The sequence below is a fragment of the Canis lupus genome, chromosome 28, assembly GCF_048164855.1.
Source record: "Canis lupus baileyi chromosome 28, mCanLup2.hap1, whole genome shotgun sequence".
Lineage (NCBI taxonomy): Eukaryota > Metazoa > Chordata > Mammalia > Carnivora > Canidae > Canis > Canis lupus.
The window spans coordinates 2,863,527-2,891,353 of NC_132865.1; the positions used below are offsets into that span (position 1 = coordinate 2,863,527).

A 27,827-nucleotide genomic window follows, 5' to 3' on the forward strand; every position below is an offset into this window, starting at 1 on the left:
CCCTCCCCTTAGACAGCTGTCGGCTGGGGACGGGCAGCAGCTCCCCTAGACCCGCCGATGCACGGACTAGGCAGACCGCCGCGTGTGGCCGGGTGGCCTGGCTCCCAGGGGCCTGGAGGGCGGCCGAGGCCGAGGCCGGGGCCGGGGGGGGGGGGGGGTGGTGGGAGGGGGCCACCAAGGCCGCGGCCTGGCTCTGGCCTCTCACCGCGACACGCACACTCGGGGACAGACGGAAAGCACAGCAAGCCCAGAAAGGAATAAATATCAGAAGGTTCAAGGGAAACAGGACCAAGTGGGCCCTGCTTCGACACCAGTGACACGGATGCCCCCGTGGATGTCCGGAGGATGTGAGCGGGGAACCCGAGTCAGTCCCACACAGCTTGGCTCAGGACGTCTGGGCCTCTTGGCTTTGATGGTTTAGCTGGAGGCCTGTTTTCGAGGGCAGGGAGTGACTTGCTTCTTTGGAAATGGACTCTGGGGATCGTGAAGGGCGTGTTTGTGTTTGGGGGGAGGCGACCACCCGTCGCTTCGTGGGGGCTGCAGGGACTTGAACTTTGAGGGCGGGCGCCGCGGGGTGCACCGTGGGCTGTGCTTTCTGAGTCGTTCCTTAGGGGTCTCCAGGTGGCTAATGGATCACGGGTGGCACCCCCGGCCCCGTGTGTGAGACGGAATGACCAAAGCCGGGTCAGTGGGGCCCTCTTGGCAGATGCTGGGCCGAGCGGCAGGTGTGCAGGGTGTGGACCGGGAGCCCCATCCAGGTCCAGGAGCCCCATCGAGGTCCAGGAACCACATCCAGATCCGGGAACCCCATCCAGGTCCAGGAGCCCCATCCGGGTCCAGGAGCCCCATCCGAGTCCGGGAGCCCCATCCAGGTCCAGGAGCCCCATCCGGGTCCAGGAGCCCCATCAGGGTCCAGGAGCCCTATCCAGGTCTGAGAGCCCCATCCAGGTCTAGGAGCCCCATCCAGATCCAGGAGCCCCAGCCAGTCCAGGAGCCCCATCCGGGTCCAGGAGTGCCATCCAGATCCAGGAGCCCCATCCAGGTCCAGGAGCCCCATCCGAGTCCAGGAGCCCCATCCAGGTCCAGGGGCCCCAGTCAGGTCTTGGGAGCTCCATCCGGGTCCAGGAGCCCCATCAGGGTCCAGGAGCCCCATCTAAGTCCAGGAGCATCATCTAGGTCCAGGAGTCCCATCCAGTTCCTGGAGCCCTATCCAGGTCTGAGAGCCCCATCCAGGTCTTGGGAGCCCCATCCAGATCCAGGAGCCCCAGCCAGGTCCAGGAGCCCCATCTGGGTCCAGGAGCCCCATCCAGGTCCAGGGGCCCCAGCCAGGTCTTGGGAGACCCATCCAGGTCCAGGGGCCCCAGCCAGGTCCCGGAGCCCCAGCCAGGTCCAGGAGCCCCATCTGGGTCCAGGAGCCCCATCCAGGTCCAGGGGCCCCAGCCAGGTCTTGGGAGACCCATCCAGGTCCAGGGGCCCCAGCCAGGTCTTGGGAGCCCCATCCAGGTCCAGGGGCCCCAGCCAGGTCCAGGAGCCCCATCCAGGTCCAGGGGCCCCAGCCAGTACCCCAGCGCCGAGGTTGTCCACTTGAACTCCTTCCCGTCTCCTTACTTCTCTGCATTCAGAAGTTCAGCACCTGCCTGAGACGGGTTGGGTGCGAGCGAACTTCTGGTGCAAAGCCACCGCCTTTCTGGAGTGCACGTCACGGGCCTTTCATGACATCTGATGGGTCCCGGGGACAATAAAACCAGTGGATGGTTAATGTTTGACTGGAGGCGAAGGGAGAGGCTGGGGAAGCGGAGCGGGGCGCGGGGAGTGTGCTCCGGGGAGATTCTCGAGCCCCAGCAACAGTGTCGGCAGCTGAATGGAAGAAGATAACTTTTGAAAGCCTTTTTGTTATTTACTTACGGAAAGGTAAGGTTGACCTGTCTCAACTGTGTCGTGCGCTTCTTCAAGGTTGACAAAGTAGGTGGCGGGGGTGGGGGGGGTGGGGGGGGTGGGGAGCACTTGAGAGGCTGCGGGACAGACTTCCCCCGTGACGGGAGCTGCGGGGCTGAGAAGGGAAGGGAAGTTTGTTCTTGGTGGGACAGGCTTTGCTTACAGAGCAGAGTTTCTTTTTCAGTTTCTTTTCACCCGTCCCCATTTTATAAATTTTTTTTTTTTTTTTTTTAAATAAAGCAGCTCCGGTTGAATCAAGGTTGACAGTGGAGTTAAAGGGAAGATGCAGGTGTGGGGTGTTTAAGTGAGTATGACACCTGTTCCCTGTGATTAAAATATGCGAGTGCCTCGTCCTGAGATGCTCTGGGGCTCCTGTATTCTAGAAATCAGAGTTAGAGTCTTATAACGCGTCACCTCTCAGATGGGGGCTTCAACAAGTGAGCATTTTATCTGCTTCTCAGAGAATGAGATTCGATTTAGGATCATTAGGTCGGTCTGGGATACAGCAGGGGAGGGGAAATGCATAGGAGAAAAGAAACCCTTTTCTTAAAAGCGTTGGAGAATAGAATCTGAAAAGAGAGACAGAACTGCCTGCACGATGGGGAGAGCAAGATTTGCTGGGTGTGTTGGTTGGTGTTGGGTGCTTCTCTCCCGCTCGTTGGGGGATGTCATCTGCTGGCCGTGCCCATTTTGAGACGTCAAGTCGTGTACAGCTTTTTGCGTCTTCAGAGGTCCCATGTCTGCCTCGGTCTTGGTTTGTTTCTGTACCATGGGTGACTATCTGGGGACAGGGGCCCCTCCGTTGACGGGGGATGCTCAGCAGGAGATTGGAAGGGCTGTCCATTCTCTGATATGTTCTTGTTTTAATTTTTCTTCAAAAACTTAGCAAGTGAAAAGTAGTTTAAAAGAAAAAGAAGACACATGTTTAGGTGGCAAGGAAAATGGATGACATTCAGCTCTCACCAGGAAACGGAGGGAGTCTTTTGCTGAGTGAGGGTTTATTGCGAATTGCAGGGTGTAGAGTTTATGAGTCTTCAGGGTTGGGCAGATGGGTTAGGCCAGTTGCATCATCGACCAGCCAGCGGGCACCGAACAGATTGCTTAAGCTCCCTGAATCTTAATTTTCTCATCTATAAAATGGAAATACTCGCCTAACCAAGCCTTTGTGAGAGTAAATTAGATACGCTTGTAAAGTCTTCGGTCTATTGCTTGCCACGCAGTAGATGTTCAGCGAACGTTAGCTCTCCTCTCCATTAGAAAGTTCAAGGGTCAGGGGCACCTGGTGGCTCAACTGGTCAAGCTTCCGACTCTTGATTTCAGCTCAGGTCATGATCTCGGGGATGCCAGGCGGATGGAGCCCCGCGTTGGTTCCAGGCTCAGCGGGTGTCTGCTTCTCTCCCTTTCTCTCTCCCTCTGCCCCGGCCCCTGCTCACACACTCATGAGCGTACCTTCTCTCCCTCTCCATTAATAAATAGATAAATCTTAAAAAAAAAAAAAAAAGAGGAAGAAAGTTCAAATAGGTCACTTAGGTCAGACTGAGAGGTTGTTTCATTTTCTAGGGAGAAAGAACAGTAACGTTACAATAATTGCATCTTCCGTTGTGCAAGAGAGCAACAGACTCTGCTAAAGACATGGAATCCAACAATGTAAGAGAATGATAAAACAGTTCGGCTTTTTTTTTTTTTTTTTCTTAAGAGGCATTTAAAAGGCTCCCTGATGTTTCACATACAGTTGACCCTTGTACAACATGGGTTTGAACTGCCCGGGTCTTCTAAGCAAATACTTTCAATAAATGCAACACAGTTGGATCAATGTATTTTCCCCTCCTTATAATTTTCTTAACATTTTCTTTTCTCCAGCTTTGTTGTAAGAATACAATATATAATATGTATAACATAGGAAATATGTGTTAAATGACTGGTTATGTTATCAGGTAAGGTTTCCCATCAACTGTAAGCTATTAGTCATTAAGGTTTTGGAGAGCCAGAAATTGTATGCAGGTTAGGTGCCCCTAACCCTCGAGAGTTGTTTAAGGGTCAACCGTGTAAGTCTTCTGGCGAAGCCTGGGTGTGGCGTCCTTTGAAACTTGCCTAGATGACTCCCAGGAAAAGTCATTGTTGTTCAAGGTGAAGGTTGCATTTTCTGTGCCTCCTTCCTCCTCCTCCTCCTCCTCCTCCTCCTCCTCCTCCTCCTCCTTCTCTTCCTTCTTCTTCTTCTTCTTCTTCTTCTTCTTCTTCTTCTTCTTCTTCTTCTTCAGATTTATTCATTTACTTTAGAGAGACAGAGAGAGAGAGAGAGAGCATGTAAGGGGGAGGAGGGGCAGAGGGAGAGGTTGAGAATCCTCAAGCAGACTCCCCACTGAGCGTGAAGCCCGACTAATCCCGGGACCCCGAGATCATGACCTGAGCCGAAATCAAGAGTGGGACCACTGAGACGCCCAGGTGCCCCCTCCTCCGTTCTTTGGTAAAAAAGCAAAATACATGCTGGCAGAAACTCAACTTCCTGTTCTGTTGTCAAAAGAACTCTCTGGAAAGGACAATTGCCCCCACTTACCTTCCAGGTGAAGAGAGATGACTCTGAGAAGTAAAGCTGAGCCTGAATCATCATCCTCCTTTCTCCGAAGGCCCACAATTAAGTGCTTTAATGGGTCTTAAGTTTACATGGAGAGACCTATGCAGATTTAATTGTTGGCATAATATTGCATTCATTCAGAAACCCCTGGTCTCAACGCTAGATTGGGGCTCATTCTGTGGTCTCCTCACTGATTCAACAAAAGAAAAGTCTCAGCTCATTACAGGAATATCTGTCCACTTATTTGTTACTTGCGAGAACAAACAGTAGGGTTTACTGAGGTACAACAAATACGAATGTAATAAAAACATGTTTACTTAGTGGTTGAAGTATATAAAAAGGTTATTTTTCACTTAAGCATATATAACAGCCCAAGCTATGTCTGGTTGTCGTGTCGAAGGCACAAAGAAAACTTAGTTTCTTTTAGAAGGTTTTGTAAGCCTGACATACTGAATTCTCTCATCCATGATATTCTGAATCAATAATTTCTTACCAAATTTTAATTATCTTTGAACAGTAAGACTTGTGGTCTTGAGAAAGAGACAAAGAGAAGCCAAACTGGTAGATTTGTGCTCATAAAGAATGTTTAGACTAAGGATGAACGTCTCTTCCTGAGGGAGGGCTCTGTGCTTGGTCTCTGCAGTCGGATTGGCATCCCTTCCTCAACATCTCTGAGCTCAGTTTCCTTCCCTGTGGGATGACAACAGGCCCTACCTTCCAGGATTGCTGTGCTATTTAAATGAAATAAGATGTCCAAAGTGCTTAACTTAGTAAATGCTCATAAAATGCTAGCTAACTAAAACAAAACAAAACAAAACAAAAAACAACAACAACAACAAAAAACCCTCCCAACTATCCAAAACTAACTCATGAGGGAGATATCACAGTGGCATGGTATTCTTTATTTAGAATTAAATTCATTTTTCCTTTACTCTCTTGCCCATCCCAGTTGTCAATTATAATCTAATTACAGGGCTCAGAACGTGAACCTGCCACACTGTATGAGTGTACGATTTTGTCATGAGTGCTTCCGGGCACTTTGTAAATGCGCTGGTGTGACAGCAGGTGTTTTGGGGATTTTTGTTTTTTTGTCTTGTTTTTTTTTTTTTTTTTTTTAATCTCCATGTCTAAACCTGATGGGAAAATCTAATTTAAATCTAATTTAGTCTACCTCCTACTGGATTCCTAAGGCCAGGATGTGTGATTTTAATTTCTTGACAAAGTGCTCCTCCGGAAGCTTTATAATACACAAACAACTGTTAGACATGAGGAAACACTTTGTCAAAAATAATGAAGCCATCTTTTATGAGAAATGGTGATTCTTAGCCTCCTTTTCAGGCCAAGGAAGGCCCTTATGATGTCCTGACAGATATGAGGGAAAGCAAACAAATTCTTGTCTTGCCTCCTAGGGTTTTGAGCTGGAAACCTGCATACTCCGGGGATATCAGCACCGACGTCCTACTGCCAACCTGCTTGAGACGTGGGGGAAGCACCCTGGCTAGACATCCATCTGCTCCGGTGAGGCTGCCTCTCTTCCTTTTGATCGACCCTGACTACCCTTTCATCCAGAGCTGGGCGTTGTGCAAGGCTCTGAGGGGAGCTTCCCCTCCCCTTACTCTCTTCTGGGGAGTGTGGGGTGGAAGGAGAGCTAGCCGGGAATAAGCATCAGCACATGTCTCAAAACATTCCTTAGAGCTCATTTTTTCTTTAATAAGAATAATTATGGTAGTAATTTGTATTTTAATTGATCATATAAATTTAAGCCATTTTAAGTCCTGGGGGGAGGGGATGTGTCTTTCACGAACCCACTTATCTGACCATGAACCTATTGATGCAACAAATAACCACCCTCAATTTTGTATATGTGTAAATCCAGGTTTTCATATACGAGAGATTGGCATATCTATATTACGAAGCTTAGTGAGCAAAAAACGTGCTTATATTTGTGTGTTGGGATGGGGGAACGTCCATCCCGCCTTTTCTTCCTTCCTTCCTCCTGAATCAGTCTGAAGTGTGAGGCAGCAGCCCTGCTTTTATGCCTACGTGTTTGTTTCTAGCTTATTAACGACCACATTAATTGGGTCCTTAATTTGTAAAGAGGGCAAATCGGTCAGATCGTCTTGTGATTTTTCTAAACCCTAAGAGATGTAATTGGTGCCAGAGGTTTGTGAGGGAGGCCAAAAAGATGGGCATGATTGATTTGACCATTACTTGATGAACAACGGTGCAAGCAGGCTTTTAATCTGATCTTTATTCATTTTTGGCCTTGCTTCATGATTTACGCCGCTCTTAGCAGTGTACAGTGCAGAGGTGCAATAAATGGCGTGCAGGGCGTGTGGTGCTGTCTGGTCCTGGTGGTATTATGCATTCTAGTCACATCCTTTCCTGCCCACATCACCCATGATATCTGAAAACAAATTTCCTAGTCCTCTCCTCTTGCACCTTCTTTGTTCTTTGGAAATGCATAATTCAACCTCTGAGCAGGGCAAATTAATTGAATTCAAAGCTCTTAATGCTTCTTCTTCTTCTTTTTTTAATGGATGAGAGATGACTGACTCCATATAGGATCTGCCTATCCCTGAGCTTTTTTTGCAAGGGGGAGAAAAATCAATGCTTATGCGTTGAGTTATTGAAGATTTGGAGACCTGGAGATAGAAATTTTTTACTCAGACAGATGGGGAAATGACAAGTGTCTAAAGATGCCTCTGGGAGGAATTGGAACCCAGCAGGAGAATTAATCAAGCTGCGAGTGGGCCCCTGAGATGCCATGGGCACTGCATGTTTAATAACTGAACATAGCCCACCTCTCTCGTGGAATGGCAGTGCCTTCCTCAGTCAAAACCAGAGTTCCTTGGTGTATTGGTTTGCAAGGCTGGTGTAGCAAAGCACCACAGGCCGGGTGTTGCTTACGCAACAGAAATGTATTGACTCATAGTTCTGGAGACTGGGCATCCAAAGTCAAGGTATCAGTAGGTTGGTTCCTTCCGAGGACCGTGAGGGTCTGTTTGTGGCTCCTCCTTCCTGCTTGTAGATGGCCAGCTGGCCCCACATCGTCTTCCCCACTGGTGTGTCTCTATGTCCAAATTTCCCCTCCTCAGCAGGGAGTCTGCTTATCCTTTCCCTCTGCCCCACTGCTCATTCTCTCTCTCTCTCTCATAAATAAATAAAATCTTAAAAAAGAATGCCTGGGTGGTTCAGTCAGTTAAACACCCGGCTCTTGATTTCTGCTCAGGTCATGATCTCAGGGGCATGAGATTGAGCCCTGTGTTGGGCTCTGCGCTGAATGTGGAGTCTCCTTAAAATTCTCTCCCTCCTTCTGCCCCTCTCCTACTTGCATTATTTGTCTCTCTCTCTCTCAAAAAAAAAAAAAAAAAAAAGGAGAAAGGAAAAAAAGAAAAGCTTTTTTGAATTTTGGGAAGATGCATAGTGGGTGAAGTGATACTAAGTGTCTTGTTATGTTTCTGAATGAAAGCATAGGTGTAGAATCAGCCAGACGGTGCGATCTTGGGCAAATCTCTTAACCTCTCTGACCCTCTGATTTTTGATCTTTAAGAGGTGGGTTTTAATAGTAACTGCTTCATAGGGTCCTTATGAGAAATCAGTAAGGTCATGCATACAGATGTTTTGACACGTGCACGGCAAATTTGTTTTTAGTAAGCGTTAGCTGCCCTCGTGTTGTTCTTCTGGCTGGACACAGACTCAAGGTGTGGAAGGATTTTGCTTTGTGGGCTGTGCTGAATCAAGGCATCAGCCCTCAGCCGCAAGGCCAGCCGCCCCATTCTAGATTTGTCAGTCAATGGTCCATGGTTAAAGCAAGTGGTGGTGGCTTTTCGAAATTCCTCCCCCATCCCCCCAAAACCCTTTGACCTGTGTTGCTAAGGATGTGCTTGGCCTCTCAGATAGTTGCCATGGAAACTGTCTGAATTTAGTCTTTGTGCTTGAGGGAAACCCCAACAAATAGCAAAAGTTCCAGGCAGATAGTTGGATCAACCATTGCAGGTAGTTCAGGTAAAATGTCACGGAATTATCTAGACACATACACCAGTCCTTTCCCCAGTGGTGCCCGTGAGGAAACCTGGCAAGTGGGTGCGGCCTGGGGTCTTGGTGGCCTCGGTCGTAGGCTGCGCTCCCCTGCGGCCGGGTCGTGACCGAGGACGGGATGCTCGTTAGTAGCGTTGCGTCCATGCAAAGAGGACATATGGGCAGGACCGGTCTGCGGGGCTGACGTCCCTTCTGGCATCATCCTGGCAGCCATGCGGCCTGCCCGGCCGCGTTGTGATGAAGGCTTCGCCCGGTCGAGGGTGCTGCTGCGAAGGCGGCTTCCTGAGCGGCTTCATGCCGGGGGCAGGAAGGCACGTGGCCCCGTGAGGCTTCATTTAACAAGCACCATTCGAAATAGTAACTCGTTGGAGCCCTTACATCTCAAAGGCAGGTGCTGTGATCATCCCTGCTTCCAGGTGGGTAGGCACAAACCCAGAGGAGCCAGCGGGCGACTCCGGTCTGTGCTCCCAACACCTGCACCGCGGTGTAGACTGGTCTGCGAATGAATCTCAGAGCCCTAGGCGGGGCAGCGGAAAGCCACTACGCCTCTGTCCCCCTGAAAACCTTTGTGACGGGGACAGGACTAACTAAACGACAAAATTAAGGATAAGCGCTTTGCTGCTTTGAACTTTTCCTACTCCTTAAAACATCCCAGGTGGCGGCCTGAGCATCGGCCTTAAATAAGGCATTTATTTCATTTTCTTTTGCTCTTCTATCATTTACCTTATATGCCTTCCGGAAGACAAAAAGCACTAAAAGTTCCAGGAGAGATGGTGTGCATCAGCCGGTTCCTGACCTATTTACTGAGCAGAAATCTGTTAGTGTATTTAAAAGAGAAACAGCTCTTTTCATGGACAATAAAAACGTGTTACTTTGCATCAGAACAGATCTTGAAATCTCAAATCCGTTTCCTCTACCGTTTTGTGTTTTCTCTGGAAGCTCTGACAGATTGGACAAATCCATGGGGTATCGCTGTGAGACAATTAGAATGTTTTCGAATTTAACAACCATCGGTTGAGGGCGTAATATATGCAAGGCATCACGTGACAAGCTGTGAGAGGTCAAACACATTAAAAAAAAAAATAAGGCCTCTGCCTGGAGAGATTTTGTTTCCTAGTATAGGCGATAACACAGGTGTGTAAATAAACTAAAATGCAGGCAGGAGGGGCTTCGAGAGGAAGGCACTTCCGGCTGGAAATCAGGAAAGGATGCATGAAGGAAGTGGGGTTTTGGTTCTCACTCCAGGAAGGCAGACTTCGTACCCCTTATTTGGTCATCCCACTTCTTAGCGCAGGATCCGGCACAGAGGAGAAGCTTCTTGTGATAACTCAGTGCTTTTAAAATAAGTGAAAAAGCTGGACCTGGATGGTAAGGTATGACAAGGGGGACAAGCAGAGATGAGGAAGGACACTCTCAGTCTAATTTCCTGATGCAAATATTGACCGTCCATTTAGGCCAACCGGCCTTGTGCTGGGTGGGGTGGGCAGCAAGTGCATGGAGGCAGGAAGGCTCAGGGTACAGAGTCCATCCCGGTATCCAGCGTCACCGAGTGTGGGAAGGGAGTGGGAGATAAGGCTGGAAGAGTAAATTGGGGATCAGTATGTGAAAGCTCTTGAATGCCAGGGAGCTTGAGGAGAACGATCCCCAAATGTGTCATTACCGTCTATGTTTCTACTGCTCTTACAAGCTGATCATGTGCATTTTGCTAGGTTAAAAAAAAAACAACAACAACAAAAAGCTAGTTAGACTTGATAATTTGTTCATTTATATATTTCATGTTGCAATAGGCTAAGCCTGGCATGGTTATTTATTTCCACGTTTGCAAACCACATAAGCGGTCTAAGGCAGTAGAAAAAATGCCTTGTTTGCATTTAAGATAATGAGTCAATTCTAAAATGATGTTTGAACACAAAGACCAAATTAATTCTGTTGCAATAGCTAATTTCTACACATTCACAGAATTTATGAATCTGATTGTCTTGAAGGTTTTTTAAAAAATATTTTATTTATTTATCTGAGAAGAGAGAGCGAATGTGAGGGGGAGGGGCAGAGGCAGAGGGAGAGGGAGAAGCAGACTCCCCACTGAGCAGGGAGTCCGATGCAGGGCTTCATCCCAGGACCCTGAGATCATGACCTGAGCCACCCAGGGACCTGAAGGGTGTTAATTCTAGCTTTTCCTTAAGATAGCTAGAGAACCTTGAGAAAGCTTGCTTCATTGATTCAGCGAGTAGAAACCATATATGCACCTTACCTATCTCTGTGCCCACATCCGTATCTCTGCAGTTCCCACACTAGGTATTAGGCAAATGGCTTAACTTCAAACCTCCACACCCTCCTATATAAAATAACATTTCCTAACTCATTATGTCGGTGAGAAACTCCTAAGAGCACGTGTTTATTATTGAGCAGTTGCTGTGTATTTTCTGTTTGAGGAAACTGAGGCACAGGGAAAGTACGTAATATACCTATGGCAGCCCAACTAGTAAAAGGTAGAGCTGGGTTTCCGGTCCAGGCTCTCTGACTCAGAGTCTGCCGTCTACGTCACTGTTACACTGTTTGTAAAGGCCCCTCCCCAAATCTACCTCCCAGATGTTACTTAACAAATGCTCGTTTCTATCTTTATCTCGCGGGGCCTTTGTGGCATTTGTGAGGCTAAAATGGGACCATGCTTTTACCTTTTTTTTTTTTTTTTGTATATATTTTTTTTATTGGAGTTTGGTTTGTCAACATATAGCATAACACCCAGCTCATCCTGCGCTTTTTTACCTTTTTTAAAGTTCAAATACAAGCTATCTAAATGTAAGAAATTAAGAAATTTCAGGCACTACCTCTTTAGAGTGGTTAGAATTTCAAAAACCATTTTTTTTCATACATGCTGATTCTATTAGTGCTATGAATTCAACGTAGAAAAATGTGAAAAAAGGAAAAGATGAAACAGCAAACCAGGATCGCCCTTAATCCCCAGCGATTATGAAGTGATTGGAATATTTTTAGTGAAATGAATGCATTTTTCATTTCGTCAGTCTTTTGGTATTGTTTTAGCAATCCAGCATTGTGACAGGCAACAACCCTGCTTTACAGACCACGCGGAAACTGTATATCACATCTTAAAATCAGTTAGTCATGATGTGTCTCAGGGTGAAAGTCATAATTTCTAAAAAAAAAAAAAAAAAAAGTGAAGGCACAAGAAAGAAAGGAAAAATAATACTGAACAGGAGAGAATAAGGAAAGACTTCGGATTCTTATTTGGTTGCTTTTGGGATAGTAAGAACAACACTTTTCCCCTAGGCATACTGCCCCTTTAGCAACAATGCTTAGAAAACCAAAGGGGGCTCGTGAGGTCTCCGAATGAAGGACTGTGAGCATTCTTGGGTTCTTTCTGCTTGAGGAATCTCGTGTCTTTGCAGCTTTGAGTCAGAACCATTGAAATTTTAGTATCTAGCGACCCCGGCATATGCCAAGACCTAGCTTTCCCATGCAGGTAATACAAGTGAAAACTATACTTATTTTCTATAATTTAAGACCCGTGAGTGGAGAAGAGGAAAATAAAGAGAAGCAGTTAAAGACATGGAATTACCATGAGCCTCTTTTTGAGATGTTGACTTGTATGTTGCCGTGGATGAGGTACCCTGAAGCTTCTGGAAGACTGGGCTGTTCCCTACAGAGAAGAAGTTGTCCTTCAGTGATTCCGTTCTACTAGGTTTATGGCTGGATATTATCCAATGATCCTTTCTGGTTGGAAAGACATGGTCTTAACAGACTGCTAACTGATCACTTCTATTCTCTGGTTTATTTACAGGAGTTTCAATATAGAAAACCACAATGATGCAAGCCCAACTGCATTGCTTGTGTCTCCTTATACTTCATTTGGTAAGAGGATGTTCTTTATTTATTTGCTAGACTATTTTCTGCCATTTTCTACCTCATACCAGGGAAACAATGATTATCATGACTTGAAAAAAAAAAAGTCTATCAGAATTAAATTGTATACGAAGGACACATAGTTTGCCCTCAGGTGATATTCTCAATGAAACGGCTATAAGTCAGATGTCTACCCTTCAACCAAGGAGATACTTTCTCCCCAGCTGTTAAAAGCCAATACCACTTAGTGGGCACGAGTTAAAACAATTCCGTGTGTTCATGCTTAGGCCTTCATGCATAGCTTGGGGAATCTGGAAAGAAAAGTATCCTGAGGCATATATTACTATGTGCATATAGTCTATATGTATATATAGTCTATGTGTGTATGTATATATTAGTCTACGTCCCTTAATCATGACTTTCTTTTTACTTTGACCACGAAAAATTACCACTGAAATATTAAGAAAGCCATTTTCTCTATTTTCAACTCTGCTCTGCTCTGTAGTTTTTTTTCCCCCCAGTATAAGATTTGGGCTTTTCTGGTCAAAGTTGTCTTAGGCATTTGGTGAGCCAACCCTCTCCAACTGACAGGCTTCTAGAGGATGTTGCCGGGTGGCATCTGGAGAGGCCCAGTCCTCGATCTTGGGTACATAGTGGGGGGCCGACTTTTGTTTTATTAGTGAGGCTCATATACTTGCCTAACAATGTGTTGTATTATGAAGGAAGATTATGGGGAAGCATTGGCTTTCTCCTTGGAAGGAAGTCACTAGGTCCTCACACCTCAAAACCTTGTTTCTTTGCTTCTGGGACCCAAAAATGACATCGAATTCTAACCTCCTGAGTCCCCTGAGAGCCATCACAGTTCAGAATATTTACGGAATGAAATAGAGCCACACTTGTAAACGCACTAGAGCCTTGCTCCTGGGGGAAGGAAGGAAGCCACAGGTCAAATTTTATGAGCAAGTTGCCTCTGCACAGACCAGAGGCCTCAAAGCTTGTCACTAGGACAAGTCAAACGTCTCCTCTTGACTTGTCTCCTCTTCTTATCTTGTCAAATGTCTTTTGCTATCTATATTATCTCAGGGTTGTACGTGAAGTCAGAGCGAGGTACAAACCTGGCACTCTCACTTACTAGTGATAGGAACTTGGGTGGGCTACTTAAGCTCTGAACCTCAGTTTTCTGCCCTGTGAAATGGGTCTAATAAGAGGGCTTGCCTTATTGGTTGTTGTGGCAATTGAATGAGATAATGCATTTATTTTAGGGATAAAGTGACTTGGATCAGTGACAGGCACAGTCTAAGCATTGGATAAATATTGGCTATTATTATTGTTGTTGGTTATTATAATTATTCCTACGGCATTTCATTTTATTTTTACCTTAAAAAAAAAATAGGCTCCACACCCAACATGGAGCCCAGTGCAGGACTTGAACTCACAACCCTGAGATCAAGACCTGAGCTGAGGTCAAGAGTCAGACACTTAACTGACTTGCCACCCAGACACCCCTTTACTATAGCGTCTTAAATATTCAGTGTCTACACTCACGTGGACCTTTGAGTCACCTTTGTAGCCTCAGCACACAGCGCCACGCCAGGCAGGCCGATCTGGCTGCCGCATGTGTCCTTGCTGGAAGGCACAGGAGCAGTGTGGCTCAGAGTTGGGGCTTGGTGGCTTAGCTGAGCTGGCTTCACCCCACATTATCCACGTCGCTACCGTGGGACTTCTCTGGAGATACTTTTCTGATCTTGTTGAGGATCAGAAGAACTCATGTGTGTGGGGGGTCTGGTCCCACAGCTGTTGCACAGGAAGCATTAAAAGTGTCAGTTCCCTCCCCTTCCTTTTATTCTTTGTGCAAGACGGAGGGTGTTATCCCTCCAACTCCTGCAGGGACCCTCTTTTTCTTTTTCTTTTTTTTTTTTAAAGATTTTTATTTATTTATTCATGGGACATAGAGAGAGAGAGGCAGAGACACAGGCAGAGGGAGAAGCAGGCTCCATGCAGGGAGCCCAATGTAGGGCTCGATCCGGGACGAAGGCAGGCTCCCAAAGGCTAAGCCACCCAGGCGTCCCTGGACCCTCTTTTCCTTTCACAAGCTCCCCCCATAACCTTCCCAGTCCTGGGAGTATGGCTGGATGAGTCAGGACACACACGTGCATTTGAGATCTTTGTAGCCCACAGAGTCATGATAGTGGGCCCAAAGCGAGAGTTGCTGACCTGTTATGAGAACCCAACTTTGAACCTTGGCACCGAGATACACTGACTAACGGGGGTGTCGTCTGGGTGCCGTCGCCCATGTGAGCAGCTCAAAGGCTGGCTGCTGGCTGAAGGGAGCAGAAGATGGACGACGGCGGTTTGCTGTTACGCAGAAGGCACCGCCCGCGTCTGTACCAACTGTGGTGATGCCTGGACATCTGCGCCCCGTCCTTGTGTCCGGCTCCCTGGAGGAGAAGATGTGCAAAAGGGGTGCAGGGAGACAGAGTCCCCAGAGGAAGATACTCCTAAGAAAAGGAGGTGATGAGCTAGGAGAAGCCTGTGAGGTTATTCCGTGGGTGAAGGATGCTTGCGGGACGGGCGGTAGCAAGTGCAGCTCTGGGGTGGCTCCAGTAGGCCCAGCTTCGCTTTCCAGGTACCAAGGGGCTGATGCGGGCGGCCTGAGGCCCCTCGGGGCTCCGTGGTGGGCATGAGCAGGGAGCTGGGCGGCCCTGCCAGTGCCTCTGGCCTTTCTCACCGGGAAGAAGGAAAGCTTGAGCAGACCCCACCCCAGCAGACCCCCCGTTAGTCTCATGCGGTGAAGCCGGGGCACTTGGCTCCCTGATAGCTGCAAGGGAGTCCGGGAAAGGGACCCCATAGTTTCTGGCTGAGGAGGGAGGCTGGCGGTGGCTGGGTGCAGCGGGGCCCCGAGGCAGGCGGGGCCAAATCCCAAAGCCCTCTGGGTTTTCACTCACCAGACAACCAGCATCAAGTTAGTCCAGACTCAGTGAACCAAGGGGGTTGGTGGAAGCCCTTCCCCTACACTTTTACATGGTTGGCTTTTGGGGTTTTCTCCGTTCGTCCATCCCCAGAGTGTACTTGCTTCTCCCACTTCCTGAGGGAGTGGAAAACAAGTCCTCTGCCCCCCAGTTCTCTTACTTTCTCGGATGGGCCTCCCCACCCCCCAAACCATCTACTGCTCGTACTTACCAGACGTCGATCCTACCGTAGCGCACCTCTGATTTCTACACAAGGAGGAGACCCGAAGGACCACGTGACAAGGACGGGACACCAGCCTCATGTGTGGGTGCTGCGTCCCTCGTTCTAGAGGGCACCCTCCATGGGTGGGCTGGTGGCTGGCCGTCACCCTGTGTGCCACCTGCTGTGCCCTGCCTGGCTTTGGAAGGACAGAGGGATGGCAGGGGCTGCTGCAGGCTCCCGGGTTGGGAACGGTGGGACTCACGCCCCCCTGCACATCCTTGGTGCCCCTGTTTCCTGCCAGGTTGCCTCGGCCAGTTTTGGTCCCTGTGGTGGGTAGTGGGGCATAGTGCTGAGAACACCCATTGCAGAGTCACGGGTTCGAGTCCTGCTTCCTGTCACTACCCGGCCAAATGGCTCAATTGGAGCACAGCATCGTAGCCTCATTGCCTGTGAAACTGAGCTGCGGGTAAGACTTTGCCCCCAGGATGTCGTCGGGATTGACCGTGCTTAGGACCGAGCTCAGCACGTGGCGGTTTCTGGTCCTCACTGTCCCGGCCACCGCGCTGCTCTTCCAGCCTGGGTTTGGGCGTCTGCAGAGCCTGCTCGCCTGCCAGGTTCAGGGCCTCCGGGTTTTAGAAGCATCGCCGGACTCCTGCTCGAAGGAAACATTTTGTTCTCTTCTGTCCCCCACGAGTACAGATGCTAATCAAATGTCAAAGTAGTGAGCGTTTCTGGAAGTCACAGTCGAAATGCAGGTTGGGAGAGCTAAAGTCAAATCTTAGTCATGTACCCAGGTGCCAGGTAGGTACCGTACTCAACGCAGCCACGTATTTTTCTTCCTTATGAATTCAGTTGTCCTTGAAGTGACCATGAACTGTAGGGCGCTGGGAACCTTCCGTAGACCTTACAAACGCTGGGAGTAGAGGACAGGTGTTTTGAGAAGCTGGTGTAAACCCGTGTGGTCCCTGGAAGGCTCGATGGCATTGCGGGAAGGTAGAAGCTTTCGCTCAGTTGGATCCCAGCGTGTGTGCCCTGCTCTGGGCCGGCAGCCTCCCCTCAGTGAGCCTCATCTGCGACACGGGAGTGTTCATGTTCTCCCCACGGGGTGGTTGCTTGAATGGTCAAGTGAGAAAAGCTGTGCAAGGCTCACGGTGAGCCACCTTGACATAGTCGAGGCTCAAAACTATCAAAAATACCTTCCTCCCTGCTTTGACTCTGTTTAGCCTTGCTCCGAGCGAGGTTAGAATCCTGTGTTCCGCGCGTCAGTCCTGGAAAAGCCATAAGAAACCCAGCAAGAGGCACGTGCACGTTCGTGATGAGGGGTGCGCCAATTTTCTCTTTTTCTTTCCCTTTTCGACAGGCAACTGGATATAGCCACGAGGGGAAGTTTAGTGGACCCCTGCAGCCCATGACATTTTCTGTTTTCGAAGGCCAACAAGGGAGTCAAGTCATATTCCAGGTAAGGGATCCTCTTGATCACTGTTATCTTGATGTTATGGGCTCTCTCGGTGGACTTTACTCCTTCATCTACCGGATAGCAGGAAATGAAATAGAGGCACAGCAGATCTCACTGTCGAGACTGATTTCAGAAGCTAAGTCAGACACAGAGAGATGGGTGGCCTTGGCATTGCGAGGGGTGTGCGGGACATTCTCGGCCAGACTTTATGTGTTTGGAGGCGGGGGATAGTACTCCCGTCCCTGGGCTGGGGCGTGCGGTGCCCAGAGCTCAGCGCCTCCCACAGGGGAGGGAGGGGACCAGCCTCTGGAGCAGAAGGCCCTCTGACTGCCTGTCTCCAATGAGCATGCTGCCTGAAACCCGTGAAGGAGCCGGTTCTCTGGGGTGGCACTGGAATGTGGGCTTTTCCTGGGTGCCTCCTCCCAAGCCACCCCCGGGCCCTTGCCTATGGGCGGGCCATGCTGCAAGGTGGCCATCTCCTATAGGGGGGTCCTTGAGAAGAGCACTGGATTGAGGGGAGGCCTGTAGATGGGAGTAGGAGACTCCAGCTATAAAGGACACTGAAAACATTCTGGAAATATCATGCGGAGGGAGAAAATACTCCTGAATTTACCAGAAATCTGCTGGGGAAGCCCACTGACTTTGGAGTGGTTGAGGATGGTCCCCTTTGGGGTACGCCCGTGACCCCCCCTCCACGTGCCGGGGGAGCAAAGGAGGGTTGCTGCACTCCTTCCTCGGTGGGGGGGATGCCTTCTGTCGGCTGCCAAGCATTTGTTTCGTGGGACAGTCCCCGTGTACAGAGCAGAGACAGGAGGCCGCAGAGCGTGGGCCGCAGTGGGGCCGTGGATCTCTATCCCCACCCCCGGCTTGGTGGGGGGCGATAGAGGCCCTGAGCCCCCTGCTCACAGAGGTCATGCACGCGGGGACAGCAAATGCTCTGAGAGCTCTGCAGACGGAGGAGGTCACGCCGGGAGGGGACAAGAGGCTTCAGCGGAGGCGCAGCACGGACACCTGCCTGAGCCACCGGAGGGAAGCGAGTAGCGAGGACGGAGAGTGCAGAGGAGGTGTCCCGAGAGCCCAGGTCCCGAGCTAGCGAACCAAGTTGGGACCATAGAGATGCAGCCCCCGAGTTACCAACCCCATTGACCTAAAAACTGCCTGGGTGGCGTGAGCTAAGTCTCTGAGGATCCCATTCCTTGGGATGCTTTCCTTCTTCTGTTCTTTGTCCAGCAGCCACCCTACAGGGCCTATCTTTCTGGCCAACTCTGTTGCCGCAGCTGAACATTTCTTATTTATGGGATTATTGTTTCTTATTTCTTATTTATGGGGAGCAGAGGAGTTGGGGATGAAGGGGATGTCCTTCCTGAGATCCCAGAATCTCTGTGTTAGAAAAGCCCTAGAACTTTTGGTACCCACGGCTTGCTTTACAGATAAGGAAACTGAGGCTTCAATAAATTAATGGCAGAGGGATCCCTGGGTGGTGCAGTGGTTTAGCGCCTGCCTTTGGCCCAGGGCGAGATCCTGGAGACCCGGGATCGAATCCCATGTCGGGCTCCCGGTGCATGGAGCCTGCTTCTCCCTGTATCTCTGCCTCTCTCTCTCTCTGTATCATAAATAAATAAATTAATGGCAGAGCAGAGATTAGAAAACAGGTCTCTATCTTTGTACGGGGAGAAGAGGGAGCAAACCCCTCACGGGAAGGTGCACTGGGGGCTCTGTGCTGCGGGGGCAGGAGGAGTTGTGCAGATCCCTTCGCTGAGCGCCCCTTGGAGTGTTCGGGGCCAGGGTTTGGGAGCCGCAAAGCAAGTTCACTGCCCCATGAGGCTGGTCCATGGCCTAGTAATAGATCTTAAAAACAAACAAGCAAACAACAAACAAAAAGACCTAAAGAACTAAACAGCCGTAAACTTGTTTCATTGAGGATTTGCAACCAGCCCCTGCTCAGTAGTCTAGGTGTTTCCAGGTCATAAGACAGTAGAAGACAAATCTGAGACAGGTCATTCTTTTTTCTTCTTTGTCATGAGATTTAGCTCACACATAAAATCCATCCTTTTAAAATATACAAATTTTTTTTTGCGTTCTTTTTTTTAATTTTTATAATAAATTTATTTTTTATTGGTGTTCAATTTGCCAACAAACAGAATAACACCCAGTGCTCATCCCGTCAAGTGCCCCCCTCAGTGCCCATCACCCAGTCACCCCCACCACCCGCCCTCCTCCCCTTCCACCACCCATAGTTCGTTTCCCAGAGTTAGGAGTCTTTATGTTCTGTCTCCCTTTCTGATATTTCCCACAATTTGTTGATTTTTAATATGTCACAAAGATGTGCAAGCATCACCACTATCTAGTTCTGGAACATTTTCATCAGCCTCAAAGAAAAACTGTATCTATTAGCCGTCCCTGTTCTCCTCCCTTCCTCGCCCCTGGCAAACCCAAATCTACATTCAGTATCTGTAGACTTGCCTACCTGGACATTTAACGTAGATCAAGTCAGGCATGTGACCTTTCGTGTGTGGTTTGTTTTACTAAGCCTGTTTTTCAAAGTCTGTGCATATTGTAGCAGATGTTAATACTTCATTCCCTTCGTGTAGCTGAATAATATTCCGTTGTATGGGTATATGCCACGTTTTGAATAGCCATTTATCAATCATTGGACATTTATGGCTACTATGAATCATGCCATCAGGGACAATCACATACAACTTTTTGTGATGACATGTATGTTTTCAATTCCCTTGGATGTATACCTCGGAGTGGGATTGCTGGATCGTAGTTCATTCAGACTCTAACTTTTGGAAGAACTGTAAAACTTCTTCAGAGCAACTGAACTATTTTACATGCTTACCAGCATCGTATACAGGTTTCTCTCCATGACTTCTCTACATATCATGATTTCTCTACACTGTTGCCAATACTCGTTATTATCTGTGTTTTTTTATTACAGCTATCCTTGTGGGGGTGAAATGGTACTTTGGGGGTATGTGGTTTGGATTTGCATTTCCCTAACGACGAATGATGTTGAGTAGCTTTCTCAAGTGCTTATTGGCTAATTGTGTATCTTCTTTGGAGAAACCTTTTGCCTATTTTTTAACTGGGTCATTTGTCTTTTATTGTTGTAAGAGCTCCTTATATTCTGTATACAAGCTCTTTATCAGATATATGATTTGCAAATATTTTCTCACATTCTATGGATTATTGGCTCACTTTCTTGATAGTGCCATTTGCAGTGCAAAAGCTTTTAATTTTGATGGGCTGTTTTTCTTTTCTTTTTTTTTAAGTCTTATAATTTCTTTTTTTAAAATATTTTTTTGAATTTTATTTATTTATGATAGTCACACAGAGAGAGAGAGAGAGGCAGAGACATAGGCAGAGGGAGAAGCAGGCTCCATGCAGGGAGCCCGACGTGGGATTCGATCCCGGGTCTCCAGGATCGCGCCCTGGGCCAAAGGCAGGCGCCAAACTGCTGCGCCACCCAGGGATCCCCGATGGGCTGTTTTTCTATGTATATAGATCTTCTTTAATTTCTTTTGGTGACATTTTATGGTTTTCACTTTACAAATATTATGTTTCTTTGGTTAAATTTATCCCGCAGTGTGTTATTTTCTTTTTGATCCTATTTTAAAAAGAATTGTTTTCTTAATATCATTTTTATTTTATTTTTTAATATCATTTTTAGATTGTTCTTTGCTAACATATAGAAATACAATTGGTTTTTCATATTAATATTTTATTATGCAAACTTATTGGATTTCTATATTAGCTATATTAAATTTTTTAGATTCCTTAGGATTTTCCATATATGAGATCATGTCATCTATGAATAGAGATAGTTTTACTTCTTTCTTTCTAATCTAGATCCTTTTTATTTTTATTGCCTAGGCTCTTGAGTGTGGTGTTACATAGAAGTGGCAAGATTGGGCATTCTTTTCTTATTTCTAATCATTTGGGGAAAGCTTTTAGTCTTTAATTATAAGGTTAGCTGTGGGGTTTTTCTTAGATGTCTTTATCAGGTTGAAGAAATGAACTTCTATTCTTAGTTTGTTGAGTATTTTATTTTTAATCAAGAAAGAATGTTGATTTTGTCAAATGATTTTTCTGCCTCTATTGAGATATTCATTTGGTTTTTGTCCTTTATTCTATTAACATAGAGTATTAAATTAATTTATTTTCATATGTTGAATCAGCCTCATATTCTGGTGTAAATTCCACTTGGTCATGGTATATAATTGTTTTTCTATGTGGCTAAATTTAGTTTGCTAGTATTTTGTTGAAGATTTTTGCATCTATATTCATAAGAAAATTGGTCGGCAGCGTTATTGGGTTGTCTCTTCCGATTTGCATGTCAGGATGATACTGTCCTCCTAGAATGAATTGGGAAGTATTCCTTACTCTACTTTTTGGTAGCATCTGTGAAGATCTGGTGTTATTTTTTTTCTTTATGTGTTAAGTAGAATTTACCAATAAAAGCCAACTGGTACTGGACCTTCCTTTGTATAAAAGTTTTTTGATCATTAATTCAATCTCTTTACTTGTTATAGTTTTACTCAGATTTCCTATTTATTTTTTAGTCAGTTTTGATAATTTCCACCTGTCTAAGAATTCATCCATTTCACTGAGGTTGTTTAATTTGTGGGGAAAATAATTACTTATCATGTACTCATTAACCCTTTTTTATCTCTGTGGTGTTGGTAGTGATATCCCATTTACATTCCTGATTTCAGTTACTTGGATCTTGTTCTTTTCTTATTTTTTAATTATTGTTAAAGATTTATTTATTTATTTTATACATAGAACAGGAGAGGGAGTGCAAACAGGGGGGAAAGGCAGGAGAGGGAGAGAGAGAGAATCTCAAGCAGACTCCTTGCCGAGTGTGGATATGGATGTAGGGTTCAATCTCACAGCCCTGACATCATGGCTTGAGCTGAAATCAAAAGTTGGATGCTTCACCAACGAGGCCACCCAGGAGCCCCTATATTGGACATTTTCAATGCCCCCTAGGGTCATCTTACTCCCTAGGTTAACTCTTTTAAGTATTTTGGTCAGTGGTCAGTTTCTTGTTTGCAGCAATTGTTACCACTGCCTCAGGTAGCTGCAATGTTAAACAATTGCTGAGATTATTTTTGACAAATTCCCCAAGAGAAAAATTGCTTGTAATGCGTGAACTCTGAGGTCAAATAGAGACAAGCTCTTTGAGTAGGTGTTTCCAGGGAACTTCCGAGTAAGTTGGATAATAGCAGTTGTCTGGGAATGGGGGTTTGGGGGAACTCCAAACCCTTTCTTCCCCCTCCATATACTCTGGCTGTGAGGCTGTTGGGTTTCAAGGCTACTGCATATCTTAAGAGAAGACTATGGAATTAAGGCAAGTCAATGTAATCACACAGCTTGGTTCTTATTGGTAGTAATTTTCTTAAATAAACACTCCTTGGATTTTGGAAGCATTTGGTTACTTTCCAAGGTTCTGAAAAAGTTGATATTTATTTACAATTTTTTCCAGTTTCTCATTGCTTCTATGGAGGGAAAGTTTTTTTTTTTCTTTCAGATCCTCATTCCAACTTTCCCACTGATATCCTTAAAACACAAAATAGTAATACTTTCATTTGTTATATAAACAACATAATATCAACAAGCAAACACAAAAAAGTATTCACCCACAGTTCTACCCACTTAACATACTAATTATTTTTTTCCATATCTTGCCCACTGACATGAAACCTTTTGGTACTTTACAATCATAGTTTAGGTTTGCTGTTACAGTCTCCTTTTGTTATTTTCCATAATATCATTTTTTTTCTCATGCTGCTTCATAATTTATAGAATGAACATTTTAGTGATTAATGTTCTGTCAACTTTATGTGCTGTAATCATTTTATCATCGTTAATTTTTGATCATTTACAAGTTTTCTACTCTCCAGCATTGTAAAGAAGGCTACTTAGTACTACACACATGAAGTTTACTGTTTGAAAAATATTTCCTTCGGATAAATTCTGTTTAGTGATGTTTGCTATCAAAGGCTACATTCTATGCCTCAAGTTATTTCCAAAGGGAAATTTGTGTTAATTTCCATCATTAATACATGTGTTTCTTTACATCCTTTACAATATTGGCTGTTACTGATTTTTAATTCATCAATAAAGATATAAAAATATTTATTAAAATTATTAATGAGGTTGAACAAACTTTTATATCTGCTTTTTTATATCTGATTTTTATATATGACTTTTCTGTTCTTGTGGTCTTAAAAGTGCTATAACTATTCCATGAATAATTATTGATATTTTCTTCACTTTTGAAAATGTAATTAAGAGATTGTAATATAGAATTTTATCAAGTTAAAGCTACTTTAAAATTCTTTTCCTTAATATTAAAATAGCTCTTAATCTATGTCACAATGTTTAGAAGTACTGGATGACATCTTTTTTTTATCCTAGCAATAAAGTTATCTCTTTTAATGTTCCTTAGAAGCTAGCAACGTTAAAGCTCTCAGATATTCTCAGAAAAATCTCATCTAACTCCAGCTACAATTTAAAGATCGGTCGGCTTTTGTCAATGTGTTAAATTATATCATACATTGTTTCTTGAGGGGAATGTATTTTAAAGGCTAAATAGTTAATGCTTGAGCAAACTTTTAGAATGTACCACTTTATTTTTTTAAAGATTTTAGTTATTTATTTGAGAGAGAGAGAGGATGAGCATGGGGGTGGGGAGGGGCAGAGGGAGAGGGAGAAGCAGACTCCCCCCTGAGCAGGGAGCCCAACATGAGGCTCAACCCCAGGACCCTGAGATCATGACCCGAGCAGAAGGCAGATGCTTAACCGACTGAGCCACTCAGGCGCCCCTAGAATGTATCACTTTAAAACTCGAATCTTATTTAGTGATTTTACAAATGAAAATGTTACCTGAAATTGGTGACTTTCCACAAACAACGTTGTTTGTCCTTACAACCTAATCTGATTTTTGCTTTTTCCCAGTTTAAGGCCAGTCCTCCTGCTATGACTTTCAAACTAACTGGAGAGACAGATGGCATATTTCAGATACAACCAGATGGACTTCTGTATCATAACGGAGCCCTGGATAGAGAAACAAGAGCTGTTCACAAACTCCAGGTGAACCTAATTCCAACCTCTCTGAGCATCCTTTAGCTTCGTCCTGAAAGTATCACTGGCACCTTCATCTCTGTCACAGAATCCTGTTACGGCTCTCTTGACGTTAATGACATGCTTTGCAAACCTCATTTGTCCATTTTCTACCAACTGCAAAGGGATGCCCCTTTGGGTGTGGCAAAGATACCCTCCTCCTCAGGCTTTTTAACCAGCATAACCCAATTTAAATTACCCAGGCCCTCAGCTGGCATTACTTGTTTAAGTACGGGCATGCGTAAGCACCTGGATCAAACCAAGCCAATACTTCTCTGATATTTCGGTGGTATCTGCCTGTGACTCTTGCGTGGACTTTGGACCCAGAGAGAAGGCTGCATCGGTGCTGGGATAGGCCTTTCAAGAAGCAGAAGTAATCAACAGTCAGAGGCTCTGACTAAAGAGACCTTCTCTCTCTTTGCCCTCCTTAGGTTTTCATGGTTGGTATCTGAATACACAGCAATAGTAGAGAGCTAATTGTAGGACAGAAGAGCAAGCAAAAGCTTCCCACCTGGTAACTTCTATTGGCTTTGCAAGTTGGCCACTAAACTGCTTGGACATGGCACTTCCATACCCTTAAGGGTCGAAGTGTTCTTATTTCACTGACTCTAACTATTTAGAAAAGAAGCATGTCCAGTGTCCGGCGTTACCCTACTACTGGGAAAATGCGGCCATAATTAGTGGGGTTTAACTGATTGGGTCCCTATTTTAGTAGCTACCAATATGGGGCTTTTATAGGTATCTTTCTCCCCTACAGTCACCAGGTTTTTGGATCTTGGAGCTCTCGTTTCCTTCAACTGACTTTCGGGCATAGGATATGAAGTTCGGACTTCTCAAGGTGGTTTCCTTTTCCTTTCTACGTCAGGTCTCAGCCTTGAACGCTCAAGGAGCTACGGTGCAGGGCCCAGTTCCCATCACCATAGAAGTGAAAGACATCAATGACAATCGACCCACATTTCTCCAGCTAAAGTATGAAGGCTCAGTAAGACAGAACTCTCGGCCAGGTAAGTGGCAGGAGTCCAGAGATACTTGTGGAAAGGTGTAGGAGTGTGAGGCAGAAGGGGCAGATTTGTGGCGCTGAGGGCAGCAGCATCATTCATTAAGTACTTCCTGTCATGCTTAGATTTCACAGCAGTCCTCCAGGAGTTAGTTTATTATCCTCATTGGTCTAAGACAAGGCTTCTCAGCTTTGGCACTATTGACATCTTGGACCCAATAATTCTCTTTTTGTCGTGAGCTGTTCTGTGTACTATAGGGTGTTTAGTAGGATCCTTGGCATCTACTCACCAGATCCAGTGGCCAACCCTACCCCCTAGCTGTGACAACAAAGATGCCTCCAGACATTGCCAAATGTCACTTGTTGGGGGGGAAGTGGGGACAAAGTCACCTCAGTTGAGAACTATGATTCTAGAAGGAGCTTTAGAACACCTTACAGCTTTAGGACACTGAAGAATACCCCGGAAAGGTGAGCACATTCTCCTAAATTCTCTCAGAAATCTTCATGCTCATGGTCACTGTTGGCTCCCAGTACCTTTTCTTCTCTTACTTGCAACTTCTGCTTACAACTCATCCCTTCTCTTTGCTTCTATCCTTCATTTCCATAAGAGTCCCTCATCAAGGCATAGGTATACATATGGTTTAATTGAAGATCTGGGGAGATGAAGGAGCATTATGTCATAATATGAATATGATATATGTGAATATTAGATTTCTGAGTTCTCAGAAAGACTCTCGGCCATTTCTACCAACTCACTGTCAAACTTCCCTCTATGTTACTTAATCTTCTCTCTCTCTTTCTCTTCAATGCCCACTTCCAATAACTCAGGAAGATTATTCCTTCCACTTTATTACCTGGAGCATCTATGTCCCTGAGATTACAACCAGAGACTCACTTATAAATTCTGCGAAGTAAAAATCTTCCAAGTCTTACACTTTCTTTCTCTACTAGATCTTTTCTAGATCAGTGGTTCCCAAACTTTTTGGTCTCAGGGTTCCTGTGTTCTTTTAAAAATATGGGTTTTACCAAATGATGTGCTGGTAAATGTTTGATAGCTATTTCCCTGAGGGAAAAAACTCTGATTTGTAGGAATTTCCAATTTCTGTAGTATAAATGCTCCCCCATGGCTTATTTTAAGCTACCAATAGTGTTAATGATCAGCTGACAAAGTTTTAGAAATGCAACCATTGGCTCTCATGAGCTGGCTCCAGTACATCATTGATTATATCTATCAATATTTATTTTATTAGAGTTTTAAAAATCTAATTCATTGTAAGTAATTATAAACATATTTTAATGAAAACTAGCTATTTTCCAAAGACAAAAGGAATAATTAAGAATGAGTTTGCTTTAATCTTTGCACGTCTCTTTAATGATTGGATCAATTAGCTGAAAATAATTGAGTTCTTGTGTCTTTTTCTGCATCCATTGTGTTGGCATGTGCCATTTTGGTTGAAGCATATAAAGAAAAACTGGCCTCACACAGAAATTCAGTTGGAAAAGGGAAGAGTATTGTAATAGAATTTTCAAATAATTGTGGATATTCTTTGGTACTACACCAGAACTTCACAAGTGGTGGTTTCCTAAAGGCTGGTGGCGATATGAAACCTGAAACTATATCAATATCTTTTTTTGATACTCCTTTATGCTAAAATCCATTGAATTATCTTGTGCTTCAGTGGATCTTTTATACATGCATGAGTTTTGACTCTATCAACCTGAAAATAATCTCTAAGACCCCTACAAGTCCCTGGACCATACTTTGAGAAACACCATCTTAGCTGAAGGAAGTAGAATAAAGATTTATTTCTCCAGTGGTATAAATTCCTCCATTTTCTCTCTGCCTTGTAGAAGATAAAAGTGGCTATGGTTGGTTTGGACTTCAATTAATATCCCTTTTTTCCCCCTCTGGGTATATTTTGTTAAACAGGAAAGCCCTTCATGTATGTCAATGCTACAGACCTGGATGATCCAGCCACACCCAATGGTCAGCTTGTTTATGAAATTGTCATCCAGCTCCCCAAGATCAACAACGTCATGTACTTTCAGATCAACAACAAAACGGGGGGAATTTCACTTACCCGTCATGGTAAGTCAAGTGATGTCCTCACAGGACTGTCTGAGTCAGAAAAAAGGGACCTAGATCTGTGTCAACTTTGGAGACATTTCCTTTTCTCTTTTCTCCTACTTCCCATAGGAGCTCTGGAATTGGATCCCACTAAGAATTCTAACTACAATCTGGTGGTCTCAGTGAAGGACATGGGAGGCCAGAATGAGAATTCTTTCAGTGACAGCACATCTGTGGATATTATGGTGAAGGAGAATATTTGGAAAGCACCAGAACTATTGGAGATTGTAGAAAACTCAACTGATCCTCACCCCCTCAAAATCACTCAGGTAGTACCCAAAGCATGTCTTGAGACTACTAGATAAATGGCCTCATTTTGTAGAGGCCCACCCTCCTGGTCTTCACTAATATATTTATTTGGTACATTTTTACACAGTATAATTATAAGACAAACTAAGTAGATAAAGTTTCTGGCCTCAGGTGTTGGAGTTTATTAGTTTATTATCATGGGCAGGCTCTGGACTTTACCAGCTGGGATTCAGATACACACACGCACACAAGCTTTAAAAGAGAACTTTGTTCGCCTTCCCTT

General features: G+C 45.4%; 1 protein-coding gene across 6 annotated transcripts in view; it reads left to right on the plus strand.

Annotated features, from left to right (window-relative positions):
• The first annotated feature begins 1,752 nt into the window (after window positions 1-1,752).
• The window catches only part of CDH17 (cadherin 17), a 63,058-nt gene continuing 36,983 nt past the window's right edge, over window positions 1,753-27,827 (plus strand). The window contains exons 1-9 of one of the 6 annotated variants that reach the window (XM_072803901.1): window positions 1,763-1,911; window positions 2,176-2,239; window positions 5,917-6,025; window positions 12,348-12,418; window positions 16,941-17,039; window positions 24,006-24,140; window positions 25,036-25,174; window positions 27,098-27,256; window positions 27,365-27,564. In XM_072803901.1, coding sequence (XP_072660002.1) covers window positions 12,371-12,418; window positions 16,941-17,039; window positions 24,006-24,140; window positions 25,036-25,174; window positions 27,098-27,256; window positions 27,365-27,564 — 780 coding nt within the window. In that variant the 5' untranslated portion in view covers window positions 1,763-1,911; window positions 2,176-2,239; window positions 5,917-6,025; window positions 12,348-12,370. Of the gene's footprint in view, window positions 1,912-2,175; window positions 2,240-5,778; window positions 5,823-5,916; window positions 6,031-12,347; window positions 12,419-16,940; window positions 17,040-24,005; window positions 24,141-25,035; window positions 25,175-27,097; window positions 27,257-27,364; window positions 27,565-27,827 lie in introns of those variants that run through there. The other 5 variants (XM_072803903.1, XM_072803905.1, XM_072803900.1 and 2 more) reach the window with 5 other exon arrangements.